This window comes from Pieris brassicae, chromosome 1, assembly GCF_905147105.1.
Source record: "Pieris brassicae chromosome 1, ilPieBrab1.1, whole genome shotgun sequence".
In the NCBI taxonomy this organism is placed as follows: domain Eukaryota; kingdom Metazoa; phylum Arthropoda; class Insecta; order Lepidoptera; family Pieridae; genus Pieris; species Pieris brassicae.
Window position 1 is genome coordinate 16,039,157 of NC_059665.1, and position 17,392 is coordinate 16,056,548.

At 35.1% G+C, this 17,392-nt stretch overlaps 2 protein-coding genes across 2 annotated transcripts in view; one reads left to right on the forward strand and one right to left on the reverse strand.

The window, feature by feature from the left end:
- The window catches only part of LOC123707926 (IDLSRF-like peptide), a 53,037-nt gene extending 49,387 nt beyond the window's left edge, over positions 1-3,650 (forward strand). The window contains exons 4-5 of the mRNA XM_045658236.1: positions 1,314-1,466; positions 2,158-3,650. Of these exons, the coding sequence (XP_045514192.1) occupies positions 1,314-1,466; positions 2,158-2,351 (347 nt within the window). The 3' untranslated portion in view covers positions 2,352-3,650. The remainder of the gene's footprint in view (positions 1-1,313; positions 1,467-2,157) is intronic.
- A 78-nt stretch (positions 3,651-3,728) lies between these two features.
- LOC123707917 lies at positions 3,729-16,095 on the reverse strand. The gene is made up of 2 exons (XM_045658223.1): positions 15,450-16,095; positions 3,729-6,881 (listed from the first exon to the last, which is right to left on the reverse strand). Exons 1-2 carry the CDS (start codon positions 15,708-15,710, stop codon positions 5,142-5,144), a joined length of 2,001 nt encoding a protein of 666 aa, XP_045514179.1. The 5' UTR covers positions 15,711-16,095; the 3' UTR covers positions 3,729-5,141.
- Positions 16,096-17,392: the final 1,297 nt, after the last annotated feature.

Sequence of the window (17,392 nt, forward strand, 5' to 3'; positions counted from 1 at the left end):
GTAAATGAACGCATCTGCTAAAATGATAAGAGAAACAAACATATATCTGTAATTATTCTGATTATTTATATTACTTCAATAAAGCGTATTACATAAAGTATGTTACAAAACAATATAAATATTAATAATAATAACAATAATAATTGTGTTCAATTTATACAAATCCAATTTTAGAGAGAGAATGAGATGGAATCATTCTTTTACACGTTCAATCCTACAGATATATATGTTTGTCTCTTTCTACGTAACGCCTCAACTTTTCGTGTTACACTTGATTTTACTCCTCATAAAATTTCTGTACCGGGCCTTATAACTCAAATCGTTTCTTAAGGAGTAAACTCCAAAAACACGCAAAATTTTATAGTATTGATAAATTTAGCTAGTACTTAGAAAAGGTCAAGTTTACTTTAGGGCAGTCGTGGCAAAGGGAAATTCTGAATTTTGTGGTTTTAGGATGTTTTACAAGATAACGGCACCATGTTTAAACATTGTGTGTTTTGTGAAATAAAAACAAAAGAGATCTAAGAGAATTTTACAAATTGGAGGCTCGAAGCAATTTGCATGTCAAATATAGAGGCCACTCGTTTTAATACCCTTGAGAATATTTTATTTTTTCTTCAATATAACTGCGCAATATCTTCTAGATATAATGAAGACTAAACTCGTGTCACTTCATTTACATTCATCATTTAAACTAAACTTTTAAATTAAATTAAGTTACGATTTGGAAGATTTAAAATATTAAAGTACATTTTCTATACACATGATTTAATTTTTAATAAAATAAATATCTCAACAATGATTGAGCTCGCCAGAAGCCTAGACGATATAACTAATAAGCGATAAAGTCGGCTATTGCACTGATCGATTCGATTTATTTTGGATTTATATTATGTTATTGCTTTTTGTATACAAAATAATTGAATAGGAAAACAATTTTAATAACTGTTTTACTTGAGATATCACCTAAAGCCTTTCTTAGGTACGGACTCTTAATAGGTACGGTAAACTGCGCATTCTATGTCGAATCTAACTCGCAATGTGCTTGAAACAATTATCATCTACATTTGGCTTCCGTCAACGTACAATTAAATATATAGACCATTTCAGTAGTAAAATTTGTTCACAAAAATTTAGTTTTTGTTATTTGTCTAATTTTAATCCAAGCAAGCTTATACAATTATTCGTTATCATATGGCCAACACTGAAGGGAAGATAATAACTTTGTGACTAAGCTAGCTTTGAAATCGTCTTAAACGAGTTTTACCCACATAATGTGGGAATAAACTGAATTATTATGTTTTTGTTTTCAGCTAAACGACCGCCTGTAGAAGAAACCGCATCATTCTTGCAGTCACTATTGGCTTCACACGGTCCCAACTACCTGGAGAAGTTGTTCGGTAACAAAGCCAGAGATGCCCTGGAACCACTTGGTGGGGTGGAGAAAGTTGCTATTGCTCTCTCTGGTATGTAGCAAATATAAGTTGATTTTAATAAGTTTTAAATAACCACATAAAGTTATTCACGTAACTGCAAAATGTTTTGAAGTGATAAAATCTTATAGGAGGTTAAACCGCTTTGTTACGTAACGCGTTACGACGCCACTCTGTCTAACTTCCCTTACTTTCACGTATTTAGAATGAGTTAGACATTTACTGTTGACAGTGAACACATAACCTTAAACTATTGCCGTCTGTAAATCTGATTATTAAAAAAATATATTTTTATAACTTAAATAACCTAAGGTTTTCTCAAGTTAAACAATTACATAGTTGAACTTAGATTAGTATAAATTATTACTTCTGCACGGCGTGCGGCGATGCACAATTCTTTTTTATTATTACTTATTATAAGTACCTACAAAAACTTCCATAAAATAATATTATATCATTTCTGGTCTCTTTAACTGTTACTGTCATAATAAAAATAATAATAATTCCTTTTAATTCCAAAAATTTTACAACTAAATAATTATTATACAAACTCTTGTTTTTAAGTGATACAGCATAGGCCTCCTTCAACCCCTTTCAAAGGTCCCTTTTTAATGATTGCCGAGTCAATATGCCGCCAGCCAGATTTATCAAAATAAACGTGACAACAAAGGCATTCTCAATACAATTTATAAAATTCTTATTAATTATCATGACAAATTTCCAGAATCACAAACCATAGAGGACTTCGGGGCAGCCTTACATTTGATGAGGTCAGATCTCGAACATTTACGTTCAGTCTTCATGGCGGTGGAGAACGGCGACCTGGGCATGCTAAAGTCTCTTGGAATCAAGGACAGCGAACTCGGAGACGTGAAATTTTTCTTGGAGAAGCTCGTGAACACCGGTTTCCTCGATTGAGTAGCACCGGAGTCTGCCTCTGACTACTACCATGTCATCCAATTCGGTCCCATCAGCTCCTCATTCTATAGTTACCTTCCCTATGACACCATGAAATATAAAAGGAATTAATCATTTTCTTTCATTCGTTCATTTCGGTTGCGAATCAATCCGGCCACAGACTCGAACCGAATTGAATAATTGATTGATTATTTAAAAGGAATACTCGCGTCATCATTTTAATAATATGTGAATTTTGTTTTAGTATTTTTCATAGGTGACACATTATCATATATCTACTTGTAGTTCCGTAGAAATTAAGTTTAATTTTAAGTAGATGTGTCCACGTCGCCCTCAACAACTTTTCTAAACCTTCCACCCAAAGCCATGTCAGAGGCGACTCCTTAAATTTAATGTCCATTCTAAGCGAGATATAAAGCTAATATATAATAAGTTTGAATTTTAATTTTGTTTAAAAATCTTTAAAAAATATAGAATGCATGCGCTTTATATCTGGCTTTCGAAAATCCAGAGTAGGACCATTTTAAGCATATCAATATAAATTAGATGTAGTTCTATTTATAGTTATTTAAAGTCTTAGTATTTTAAAATCAATGTAGGTAGGTACTTATGTTTGTGCCCTTATAAACGATACATATCAATGAGCGGTGCTCATAACGGTTACATATCAAAATGTGATTATAATATTTAAAATATGGTAGTGTAACTTACTTAATTATTTTACATTGTGATGCGGGGTAGACAACGAATAGTAACGAGAGCCATGGTGGCTCTGCGACAAATTGTATCATGGTGAAGGCTGGATATTTGTACCATACGATGCAATTAATAAACGAACGAAAAGAATGGCTAGACCATAAATTGTAATTCCAAAAATGTGTTGGTTTATACTTCTATCAAATAATTTATAGTTACTTGTCTACAAAATATTCTAATATTCTACAGATTGAAATGAAATGGTAGCGCCCAAATTATTACATGATTTAAAGGCAATTCTAGTCGTTCTTAGCAATATAAATTCCACAGATCAAATAATAGTCACATCAAAAGAAACATATTCCATAAGTTCTTATTAAATACAATCATACTTCTACACAACCGCATAGCGCGTGATTCGTATGGTTTAAAATTAATCAATTTATTTTAATTATTATATTTAGATCTATGTAAGTTGTAGCTTCTAAATTTTAACTTGCGTCAGATGAATTTCTAGTCATTATATTCGTCTCCAATATATTAGTATTAAAATAGTTATGTGTTTCGATCTATGTATATGGCTTATTCTTAAACGAGTCAATAAATAAATAATCTTGCAATCGACTTTCATTTATTACTACTTGCTAAGATTAAATTATACTTAATTAAAACCTCGTTAAAACTAAAATATGTAGTTGTTTTGAAATTGCAGTTCCCTGTAAGTAAATTTGAATAAAACACCTCGGCGATTTAAGAGTGACGCAGAATAGTCTTTTGGGTGTTTTGCAGCTCTTGATTTGAGCACTGACATTAAATGTAAATTTAGAAGATTTTTGATATTTTGTTTTGATTTGATATGTTTGCTTGCTAGAACGACAGCAAGAAAACGAAATTACCGCTTAGGTATTTATTTATGCAAATGAAAACGACACTAATCAGTAGAGTGAAACTAGTACCTATTTTTTACGAATTTGTATGGAGTGGGAAAACGAATCAAAATTATTCTTCGTTTGCCTTTCTGTTACCTGAATGCTGACTTTTATCTATATTTGCATGCATTAATACTGAGTTAATCTTAGTACTATTTTATGCATATAAGTATATATAAGATAATGTTGCCAACATGTAATAGCCCTGATTAGCAATTCGCTGATAACGTTTCAGCAATATGTTATAGTTATGATTCGGGTTCCATAAATTAATAAAAAGAATTAGTTTATCATTATATACATACATATATGTATATCATTAGACATCCATGAGGCGAAAAGCAAAACAATGTTGACAGTACCATACTATGTACTTTAAGGTTATATAATAACAATGAGCTTATTTGCTGTCGACTCCTGTCCTGGTCCTGTAACCTATGCAATACAATTTTACGTTGGCTTAGAGGGGTCACATCTATCGCAAAGTATTTTAGTGTAAAGTTCCTACGGGATGAGAATGTAAACAATAGAAGAATTTTGGACAAATAAATAATAATGTTGCGTCAACGCGTGGACTAGGGATGGAACCCTATCACAATCACCGTCGTTTCGTCTCACATTCTCATTTATTTTTCATTTCTGCAAATAACAAAATCGTCCGGGTTATTTTGACTGGTTAATACAGTGATTACCTATAATATCTGTTCCAGAAGAATACTATAAAAAATAATATACGGTTACATTTATGTATATTATTGCAAGACTTATTAGAGACTCTTCGATTATATTATTGATATCGAATACTTGTAGTAGCAATTTATTATAAATATTTTGGTTATATTGGTACTTTTTAAAGTTACAATATTTGTTACAGGTTCTTACAATTTCATGATTGTTATTTGTTTAAAATATATGTACTATTACTTAAGTAATGTTAAACAAATTTTAAAACTTTTAACATTAGGAATATTAACAAACAATGTAATATAATTTAAATGTTGATTAATAAATCAACAAAGTATTTGAGTGTTCCCCCTTTGAGTACATAGCAGCTGTATGTAGAACTGACAACCATAAGTAACATAGGTAACAGGGCTTTAAACAGTATCGAAAACACTTTATCACACATATAATCTTCTTTAAGACTCCAGTATTTCTCCCTAACCTACGACTTTAATTTTCGTTTCTTCGTGAAACCTCTTTTTTGATCCTCCTTATCAAGTTGATTGTAATGTGATTGTATATGACTTTGCAGTTTCTTTTCTCTAGAGAATTTTTCCCCACAAATATCACAAGGATATTTATCTTCGCCAGGTTTAATGGTAGAAGTTGATATTTGAGACTCTTGGACTATGTTTCCTGTTGGTAATACATAAGAAGGTTGTGTATTAGGATCTACGTTAATAAATGTGAAACATTTTTGTGTATTCTCTGATGGACCAGAATATGAATGCTCCGTTAAAGTTTTTTTTAATCTCTTGGTGGGAACCTCATCCGCCGAATGAGATTTTGTGGATATGAGCAATTTGCTGGGATTCCCAGTTTGAACTATTGTATAAGACTGTTTTTTGGCTGGAGTGGTTTCAGAAGGTGAATGCGAAACGGAATGACAAGCAACTCCAGATTTGATCAAACGTACTGGGTAGGGCTGTTCTGTAGGACAAGGTTGCTGCTGGTCAAGATTCGTTTTTATTGTAGTTCTTCTAGATTTTGGTCCACTCTTGACTATTAATGTCTGCAAATTATTAATTTTTTCAATAGTAGATGATTTGTCGGTTGCTGATTCCGACACAGGAATTTCTTCAAGTTTATCTTCAACTAACATAAAGGAATTATTTGGTCCTGGAACAAGTTTAAATCGACTATTCGGGTGTAGTACAGAATTTGGCATTTGAACAGTAGGTGCCGCAACTAAGGTTTCTGAGCTTGGTATCTGAGATGTTTGTTGTAGTGATTGATTTTCTTGTTTAGCTGATGATGTTTGAGCTGACTGTGTATTTTCGAGTTGCCTTATTTTGCTAGCTGGACCTATTTTACGTTTAGGCTTCTGAGGCAGTAAAGGCTTGTCATCTTCATCATCATCTACATTTATGGGAGTGCTATTGATTATTTTACTTGAACATTCATTGGATTTTATTTCAGTTTGTGGTTTAGTATTAATATATTTAATAAGAGGAACCTTTGGTGGCGGAGGCGCAACTGTTTTTTCTTCTTCTGCAATCTTTTTGCCGCCGTTTTTAGCACATCTGTGATTCATTACAACTTCCTTTACTAAGAAATTACGATTGCATAACTTGCATTGGAATAAAACACCTACGCCATTCACTTTTATCATGCATACATGATCCATTATATTGAATGGCTTAATTTCTTCTGATATTTCTGTAGAGTGATCACTATCTAGACAAAATTTATTTATTTTCATTAATTGCTTTTCAGTATCCTTAGGTGTTTCGCCAATTTTTGGTGCAGAGTGGTCAGATTGAGCTTTATTAGTATTTCCTTGGATTTCAGTAGGCTTATTTATTTCTCTAGAATCTTCTTTGTTCTTATAAACATCTTTATTATCTTCTTTCAGAGATTTAAATGACAATCTCGTATCTTTTTTTATGACCTGTTGTTCTGATTCGCCGGAAGGTTTGATAGGTAAGTTTCTTATACCTTCAATAGCCTTTAGAATGAGAGCATTACATACATCATCATTAGAAATATTACGTTCATTTAACTTGTCCTCCCAAGCTGATCGATAACTATGTTGTTTTCGTTTTAGAATAACCTTTATACCTGCTGCCTCCTGAAATTTCTCTTGAGTTTTAATACATTTTTGTATAAATTCATATACCTCTTCAACTTTCGCTGAACATCGAAAACAAATTATTTGGGACAAATCATCATTTTCAGCAATCTGAAACAAGGAAACGTTTTTTATACGATTAAATTAAAAATATTTTACCTCATAATAACCACAGAGTTAATATAGTTCAGGTCTATTATGCAAAAATTACTTCAGTAGTACTACAGATAAAATTTTTATATTTCTACAAGTTTTATATATCCACCAGTTAAATGTATGATGAGAATGAAAAAAATATTTAGGTATTATAATGTAAGTAAGATACATAAAAAATAAACACAAACACAATCACTTTAAAAAAATTACCGACTTCAAAATGCAGTACAAAGTATTTCATAACAATACTCCTTATTTCTATTGATTGATTTTGTTAAATGTATTAAACGATAATTTATTTATACATACAGGTTATATACGTTATATAAGGGTCATATCAGCGGATCATCACTGATTTTCAGTGATCACATACTATCTTGAAGTGACAACTATATAAACATTTTTGTTTAGTGTGTACTTATACAGTAAACAAAATTTTTTTTAACTAAATTAATTATATATTGACCCCGTCTTCCCATGTTACTTTCAGTACCTGGGTACGTTCTTCCAAAAAATCTAGTAAACAATTTCCTCAGTAAATCAAATGTAGGATATTTAGAGAGTAGATTATTGTGTCAAAATAACAAGTATAATCCAACAATATCAAGATTGTAGCCTTGTCTTGTGCCGTTATGATATAAAAAATAAAATCAATGGCGCTACAACCTTTTTAGGTCTGGGCCTCAGATTTCTGTATCTGTTTCATGATCATTTGTAAATCTAATAGGCAAGTAGGTGATCAGCCTTGTCTATCTCACGCCGTCGACTTTTTGGGTCTAAGACAAGCCGGTTTCCTCACGATGTGTTCCTTCACCATTCGAGCGAATGTTAAATGCGCACCAAGAAAGCATTGGTGCACAGCCGGGGATTGAACCTACGTCCTCAGGGATGAGAGTCGCACGCTGAAGCCACTAGGCCGACACTGCTCGTGCCGTTAAGATACTATCCATATTATCGGCTAATGCTCTAGTAGTGATACTTTTTATTCGGAATGCTGATTGGTAATACTAATAGCAATATAGCCTAAAGTCTAAAGAGCTTCCACAATTATCGTCTTAAATTTAAACACATTTCACATATCTAGATAATACTTTCATTATAAAACTAAGTATAGTGACGATATTTGAACCCATTCTAGTCGCGAAATATTTTGTTTTAAATATGTATGCGATTGAGTTATATTCAAGTTCAGGGATTTTTTGAGAGAATTATGTGGATTCAAGAGTGAGATTTACAAAAAAATATTGACGCTAAGCCATCCACTCGTACGTCGACGTCTCATACCTCTCGTACCTCAGTGGGCAGCTGGTACCACATAGGTGCGTGGCAAAAACTGCCTTAAGAAACGCTCAGTTGTGGAACACCAGACGTCGAGGTAGGTAACACTGAAAATGTTTAGAAAATGAAAAACAGCTTAATGTAGAAAATTGCCAATACTTTTATTGCTCTTTGAAGTAAACGCCGTTCCTCTCTACACATCGTCGCATTCGATAGAACCACTGAGAAAAGCAATGGGCCCATGCTTTCTATGGCATTTTCGTACGCTTTCACCGCATCTTCAGTGCTCGTTAAGCGAATACCTCGAATTTGATCTTTAGTTCTTGGAAATAAATGAAAGTCGCAGGGTGCCAGGTCAGGACTGTATGGCGGATGACTCATTATCTGCATGTATGCTACTTGCACTAGTCAAATATTCACCAGTCCATGTGTAGGTGTTTCTGGTCGTCGCTTAAACTATGGGGATTCCATCTGGTAAAAGCTTCCTGACGCCTAAATCTTCACTAATATTTTTTAACTTGCCCGTATATGCTGATAGGTCACTTCAGGTAGATGGGGCTTCATTAAGAAATGCTAATCACAGCGTATCATAGCTTTGTTGTTGAGTAAGCCCACAACGAAAGTCATAAAAAATCATTGACCGAAAATTTTCTCGCGTTAGGTTCATTTTCACGTGTAACATTAGTTTTAGATTTGCCGCCAATTCACAAAAACAAATGACAAATTAATCCAATTACTACAATAGCCTTTAAATGCATGTTTCTTCCATTTTTTTTTAAATTAAACATAATTTTTTTTAAGTGTATTTTTATACAAAAAACTTACTGATGTTGATCTGCATCAGTCTGCATTACAGTTACTAATAACAATGTAAACTATGTATTATTTTCGAATTAGGCTTACTGTAGGGTATGAAAATCTTTAAAACAGTTATTTCTCTGATTTAGACACAACGGTACATTTCATTTGGGCATCTTGCACCGTACTCGGTTGGCACATATAGGCAAATGTTCGAATCCATCTACGCGCACATCTTTTGACGGGAGTGGATGTTGCGGACCTTTCTGTTTTGTTATTTGAAGCTCGCTCTTTTACTACCACCAGATATACCTATATTACACAGTATGTCATCCATACAATTACGAAACTCCCCAAGATTAGGCAGTTGTGCTTTTTGAATTAGATTTTTTTTCATAAGCACCCATGAGTTGATTACAATTTCCGGCTCTTTACTCGAATCCGATAGCGTCCTAAAAAGCTATCCATTAGATCGACCCCACCCATATCCATATTGTACTCTTGCACAATTTTAGGACAAGGGATGTAAATTTTTTGTTTAGTCTTCTGTTTAGTCGTCTAAGTTAATAAACGAGTGACAACTTTATTATCTTTCCATGCAGTGGGCGAAAAGTCTACTCCTTCTGAATGGGAAACGTGTTCTTCATATGTACCTTTCGGAATAGAAGTTTTCATGAGTTTTTTTTGTCAGGGAGCCGATAATTCGGTAGCCTGTTTTGCTGAATAGTTCCGACACATTGTATAGCCTGTTTATTTAAATAATTTACCAAGGGCTGTATGGGACATATAAAAATTGTCGAAGAATATATAATATAACTCTCGCCGTATAACGACGTTATTTGTTATTCCGAGATCAGGCTCATTGGCTGGTTTGTCTTTTTTTTCTTCTTGTCCAGAATATATCTCAAATCTGTAAGCATATCCCATAAGACTACAGAGAACGTATAGCTTATACGCTACTTGTGAGGCTTATTAGGTAAATATTGCTTTAGGATATGTGCAATTTTAATTGAACACATCTGCTCATCTATCGAAAGTCGTTTGTCTATGGCAATTGATAAAAATGGCGTATTTAGCTGTTCTATTACAGGCTGAATCTTATGAAGGCGGTCGTGACCAGAATAGTCTTGCGGAAGATGATTATTATTAGCGTTGAAATGTAAGTAGCTCCTAATCATCTCAAACCGATTTACGCTCTTTACAGGTTCGTATTTAAACTTGGAAAGCCAGTATGATCGTACACTAGGAAAATTCCCCACTCCACAAATTCTTCATAAATAAAAGAATTCCTATAAATTGTTTGCCCCAACAGTAATAGTAAAAGATATCGAAAGTTTTTTTTGTACTGCATATAGCTTGGTTTCATCAACAATTTTTTGAAGAAACTTGGTTGTGAAGTGGTGCAAAAAACATTTATATGGTGTGTTCAGTTTCGTTTTAGCAGTCTGTTGTGCTTGATCGGTGAATTATTTTCAATTCGTCATACAACAAACTGGCTTTTTTCCAAATGAGTTTCCTTTTATCAAACTCTACAAAGTGTACCTTCTTGCATGAATAATGAAGCAATACTTTGACTTGATGTGCCAGGAAAATCTTGAACTAGTGGTGGATCGCTATAGGTAGGATCTTCACGGTCCTCTGCATCCTCGTCTTCCAACTCTCGAATTTTTTTTCTTGCATTAGCGTAAAAAGTTTCTTCATCTTCACTTTCATCTTCCAAGCCATATATTTCCATTTTCTTAAGCCGCCAAAATTTGTTCTGTCTCTCTGCCAATTAGCGGGATATTCTGGAAAAATAATTATAAAATTCATATGAATAAATTACGTATCTATGAAATGTAATTATTCATACGAATTTATAACTAGACATGAAAGTAAAATAGTGATAGATAGTTATGAGTTAGAAATATATATCTTGAAGGATAGTCTCCACCTTTTTTTTCCGATGATTTAGTGGGCGCGTCGCGCATTTACGCGACGAGCCTGCGGTTTCTTTCGCCGTTCCGGATGGCCTTCCGGACAAAGCTCCCTAGTCCTCTCGGCCTCTTCTTTGATTTTCATGACCGCCTCGCAGAAATTGTAAAAAAATCCACGGGCCGTCATTTCCCACGCTCAATAAAGCTTTTACTACGTTTAGGTCTACGGTAGTCTTGCGTCGTCGCCCTGGAGTGCATCTAGCGACGGTCTCCTTTGCACCTCCCATGCTGGGCAGTCCCTTATCGTATGCAGGGGGTCATCCTAGCTGTCTCCGACACAGTGGTGGCAGGTTGGGAGGGGGCACCCTCACATCCTACTACTCTGTGTAGGTAACTACCGAAACATTATAGCTGAGCTGGCCCCAGCGCTTCCAGTCTCCGCCTACCCTATATACCTATAATGTAACAATTATATATTACATACATACATAATGATAACATCTATTATCCCCGAAGGCATATTATATGCCCACATATCACCTTATAGATTTTGTCCCATGTAATAGGTAGTGAGCCGTATTGCCGGGTTAAAATAAATATTATAGCAATAATAAATAATTTAAAATTATTTATCTATTTGAAATATATATGTCAAAGTAATAAGTCAAAAATAATATATTACACCTACAGTTACACTGAGTAAAACTATTTTTTGCCGATTTTGCATACTGATGTATTTCTACATCACAATTATAACGCTGATATTTAAAACAACTGTTATTGAATTATTAAAAAATACAATGTAATATGTCCTTCTTACCTTTATTTTCTCATATATCACTTTTAGCACGCAATAATACTAATTTTGTATCCACTTAAACGAAATTAAAATTTAACCGCCAAAGTCAGTATTTGTAAGTAGTAAATTTTGACAATTAAAAAAGTGAACTGCCAAAACACGAAAGTTGTGTTCTAAGTCCAAGATAGATATTTTTAGCACCAAAAAATACCACAAAATGACTGTGCTCGAGTTACTGTTTAGAAATTATGTAAGGAAGAAAACACTGATGTATATACACATCATCATGCATTTAAGGGTTGGGTTACCAAAGAATTCTAAAATTGAAATTCAAAAGTTTTCATTAGCAATGTTTCTAACTTGCCCGTTCTAAACATTGTCAGTGTTACCCACGTACAGATGGTATTTTGTATTCTACCTTGACGTCCGATAGTGCAACTCAGCTACCTATAGGTATTAGTGTGAAAGACTCCTCTTAACACTCTCCATGGTTAATGCGGTAGAAGATGCAGAGACCTCTACTCAACGCCAAGGTATCAAGCCGCTCAGAAAGTGGTCGTCGACGATTCAAATCGATTTTCGTTAAATACGGTCAATCGGAAGGTACTCTCGCCCAGAGTTGAGAACAGTACTCGATGTAGGACCGAATTTGCGCTTTTTAGAGTTGCAAGCGATGGCCCTTGCTGAGCACACCCACTTTGTTAGGAGATTAACCTCTAAGTTACCTAAGTATCCTTAGCTTAGCATTCCTTCCAAATGACGGCGAAACTTAAAGTCATTCGATATGTTAACGCCCAGTATCACGATGCTAGCTGAGGCTTTAAGGAAGAGAGGAATAGCGAACACAAAGGGTGTTTTAAGAGGCGCAAACTTGTGTCTTCTTGGCATTAAATTCGACTAGATTTTTCTACCCTAGTCCAAAACTCCAGGTAGCAGAGTTTCGACTGCAACAAGTTAAGACCGGAACCAACTGAGGAGCACAACTACGCAGCACAATTGGGGGGATGCCAACAGGCCCGCTCGACTTAAGGAATATGAAGCTTTGCGGATAGCACGTTGCCGGAATATAATTTCAGGCATCATACTATCACAGCGCAATAATGTGGATGGTGCCTTCCCTTGGTCATCTAACGTGGACTTCGACGCCCAGAAGATCAGCCTTCTCCTTTGCGATATGGACCATTGAGTCATCTTTTCTGATGGTGGAGGGCTGACAGAAATTCTCTTGGACAGCTTTGGCAAGAGACCAGAAGGTCGAGCATTCTGGTCCCCTAAGGGAGGTGGATAATTTCTCATCAAATCAGGCAATATGCCAAAGCATAAAGTCAAAATTTTACCTTAGCAATTTCCCGTTTGATGGATCTGGAGACTGAGTTGTATGCTTTTTTACTTTCGCCGATAGTCGCATCACAGGATGTCGCCGCATCTGCCCAGGCTTTACAGCATTCTCGCTTACGAAGCATAGCCTACCTGCGCTCACCAAAACAGCCTGAGCTGAGCTGTTAAGACCAACAGCGAGATTCCATACAAAAAAACGCGTGGCCGTTTTGCAAGCACATTTAATACAAGCCACCGACCGTCACAGCAGAGAATGGAACAAAAAGTTCCATACTCTCAGGACCACCTCGGCGACAAAGTCAGCGACGGCTGGAGAGGAGAACTACCCTTCAAATGTGGTTTCACTTCAAATAAAGAGCTTCCCAATTCGTGGAATATGATAATGGCCAGTAAGGATTTTACAGGTTTCAATGAGATTTCCTCTTAAATGCCTACTTCCTAAATCAGTAAAATCAAGTGCTTTCAGATGCTCATTATAAGGTTTGTTCCAAGTTCTCTGAACATTTTCGTGGATTTTCTTTGAACCCTTTTGAGCATATTAATATCCTTTATGACATAAGAATCCCAAATGCCTACAGTATACTCTAATAGTGGTCTAATGTAACATTTTTATATCTTTAAGAGTGTTATTGATGTGAGGTATTTGAATGGTTATCTCAATAAATAGAGCATGGAATTAGCCTTTTTTATAATATTCATGTTGTGATATTTCCATTTCTTATCACAATTGATAGTTCCCGTTTGTATAGTTCACATATTTTTTATCTTGTATTAAAATTGTCTATATTTTTTGTTCGTATCTTGTTCTTTATATATTCTTTTACTGCGGTGTGGAATGCGAAACTGGATTTTTCTATAATTTTCACTTTGTTCCCCATCTTTCACTTTGATGATGGATAATGGCTTAAAATGTCTTATCTATTTACTATCAAAACTGTGGAGGCATCAAGAGTAAAATAGATGAACTCAAAAATAGTATTCTTCTTAGCAATTTTGATGTTACTGTTCTGGTAGTTGGTTAGTAGATTAAATAATTCATGGAAAGTTGTATTCGGGTGGTTATGATGTATTTCGACGGGACGGAAACTTCCAGTTCTCTCGTAAAAGGGGGAAGTGGAGTTTTAGTCATGGGGAAAAAGAGTAATTAAATGTATCAGATTGACTGAGTGTGAAGCCCTGGATTTGGAGGAAACATACATTCACTTGCCATCTCATGCTGGTCTCCACCACACTGCGTTACTTTTCTCTGGTTACTCATACCTTTGCATACTTAAAATTCTTTCAAAAACTGCATGACATACACGCTAGCGCTCGATTTTGTAATTACATAATTACAGGTGACTTTAATTTACCTTATCTCATCTGGTCATCCTCTCCAGATACCCTACTACAATCTGCAAATACTGAGTCATCGAAATTGTTGTTGCATACCATATCTTTTATGAATTTAAAACAAAATAATGTTATCCACAACAACAATGGGCAGCTACTGGACATAGTCCTAACAACACTTCCCGGGCGTGTTGATTGCTCCGATGATCCTTTGCCTAGTCCTGTTCCTCATCATAGAATCCCAAACAAACAGTTGAGTTGTTTCAAATTGTTGTTGTGTATTTTCAGTCAGTATTTGAACCTCAAACTGACTCGGATGGAGACGCTGTGTACACAGTTGAAGAGAGCCTTTCCAGTGACTCTCAGATCCTTGTGTATAATTTGTATTTCAATGAAGACGAGATCAGCAAGGAACTATATTTGCTTGATTTCCAAGTAAATGTCCTGGTCCAGATCAAATTAGACCAGTTTTTCTCAAGCATACAGATCGTTCACTGTGTCTCTCTTTACAGATTATATTCAATAAGTGTAAAAAAAAGTGTAATAAAAAAGTTTCATACACTGGTCTTCTATTATATAAAATGAAAGAATTAATAAATTGTTCTAAAAAAAGTTTAGATATATATTAAATCACCTGGATCACCTCACAATCAATCAGATTATAAGCATTTTTAATGTGATTAGTTTTAGGGTTAACAAAGTGTCAATTTTATTAAAGTGATTTAATAATAGTGATTTAATATTAGTGTATGTGGCCTAAGGCTTTAGCCTTAATAATAGCACACTAAGACCATTACTCTCACTAGAGATTTCAAAAATGAATGCAATTATAGTTAAGTTTGATGTTTTTATGATAGTTGTAAACACAGTTATAGTTAACAGGGCCAGGTGTTAAAATAAAATTCTCAAATGGACAGATTTTAGGGCCTGGTTAATCATATAATGTTTACATTATTAAAATATGTTTCATTTATTTAAAAGATATTCAATTAGGGATTATCATTTTAGCCAAAGCATTATCAATGTGTATCAAATAAGGTCAACCCTCAGGAATTTACTTACCACAAATGGCATTATATCATCTATTTTCTTAGCTAGTATCGTCTCGGCATCAAACATTTCTACGAATGGCCCATCCTTGCTCTCACACAGTCTGCATAGTTTTAATAAAACAGGTTGGCTCACAGAATTGGAAGACTCGAGAGTATTTTTCGATACAGAAGTATCTGATTTTACTTCGTCTTGTTTATGATCTACATCTTGTTTATAAATTGCACATGTAGTTTTCTTGCCTTTGCGTTTAAAACTTTTCTTCTTGGCCATTTTTAAGGTCCTATACACGTACAAGGATACAAAAAGTGTAAACCCTTTCTGAATAATACTAAGCACTTTTTAATACACACTATATTACTTTTGGATAGCTACAACTTTATTATGGAGATTAGTTGGCTTCCTTATTTATTATTTTTAAATAACAATTATTACCGAATACCGATTATTTCGGTAAGTTATAATTAAACGAGATTTCATAGATTATTATAGAGTATAGAGTACGACCTGTTATAATGGCGATATCCTAGTCTTTTCGTACTACTAAAATACAGTTTTTGAACTAACTAAATTGCTTTATTTTAAAAATCCATGTGTTTACAGTTTAAACTTTAAATAGTGACTTTAAATATTATAGTATATATAAAGTTCTTCTGAAAAATTATAACCATAGTGAACTGTAGGTGATTAGTACGTGTCGTCATGAAACAATAATTTGTTCTGAAAAGAACAGTTATTTGCGTTACCGTTAGGACAACTTTTTGCCGCGCCTCGATTTTATTGTCTACGCACCCTTCGCATCTTGGTACCACATGTTACCACTAGTGGCCAGGTAGGATAATTTTTGTATATAAATCTACAGTTTTTAAAAATTAAACACATTCCACATTCCATCTTCACCTCTTCTCAACGAATTATTAGGAAGTTTTATTTTAACCAAACTAAACCAAACAACCTAAAGTAAAAACTACCCTAAAGTGGTGACCCCGAGAAGAACACCAAGAAAATTGAAGATGACGAACACAGAAAATTCCGGTGCAGAGCGTCAAGTTTCATCACAAGCGTCGAGCCAAGAAGTCTCCGGTATCTCACTGTCACTCCGTGTGCCACCTCCAGAACAACAACCAACCATCGACACCCTCATCGGTGAAATAAGAAGGTTGTCTTTGGAAGTTGCCGAGCTACGAGTACAACCACGCGACAACTACCGCAACAGTCGTTCTCGCTACCATTCACAATCACGCTCGCGGAATGCATCAACAAAGCGCAACGAAAACCGACGAGAGTCGCAGATGGAAGATCGAAGCCGAAAAAAATCTCCAATGCCGTACTGTTTTTACCATCATCGCTATGGTATGGACGCGAAGAAATGCGCACCACCATGCAGTTTCAAGCCCATAAATCAGTCGGAAAACTAAAAGTAACGCTGGCCGCGGCGGGAACCGGCGTTACCGAATCATCACACCGCCTTTTCGTTACCGACAGGGTAACGAAACTTACCTTTTTGGTCGACACAGGAGCCAATATCTCCGTGCTACCAAAGGCAAAAGGCTCACGCGAAAAACCACTGCCGTTTCAACTCTACGCCGCCAACAACACGGTCATTCCAACATACGGAGAGAAGTCACTCCAACTCGATCTTAACCTCCGAAGACCATATACATGGAAATTCGTCGTAGCAGATGTGTCTAAGGCAATCCTGGGAGCAGATTTCTTGCAGTACCACCACCTCATTGTCGACGTAAAAAACAGAAGACTGATCGACGGGAAAACAAAACTGGTAACAAACGCTCAACTCAGTACTGCAGACATACCTACAGTTCGTAGTATTGACATAGAGCAAAATTACCACAGCATACTAGCAGATTTCCCAGGCACAACCAGAATCACTTCAATGAAGCTTAGTCCCAAACATTCCGTTGAACACTTCATTGAAACAAATGGACCGCCCCTTC

Excerpts from the sequence above, each read along its gene's own strand:
- LOC123707917 (XM_045658223.1), bottom strand. The coding sequence starts at position 15,710 with ATGGCCAAGAAGAAAAGTTTTAAACGCAAAGGCAAGAAAACTACATGT. Across the intron at positions 6,882-15,449 it reads ATGATATAATGCCATTTGTG|ATTGCTGAAAATGATGATTT; the intron begins GTAAGTAAATTC and ends TCCTTGTTTCAG.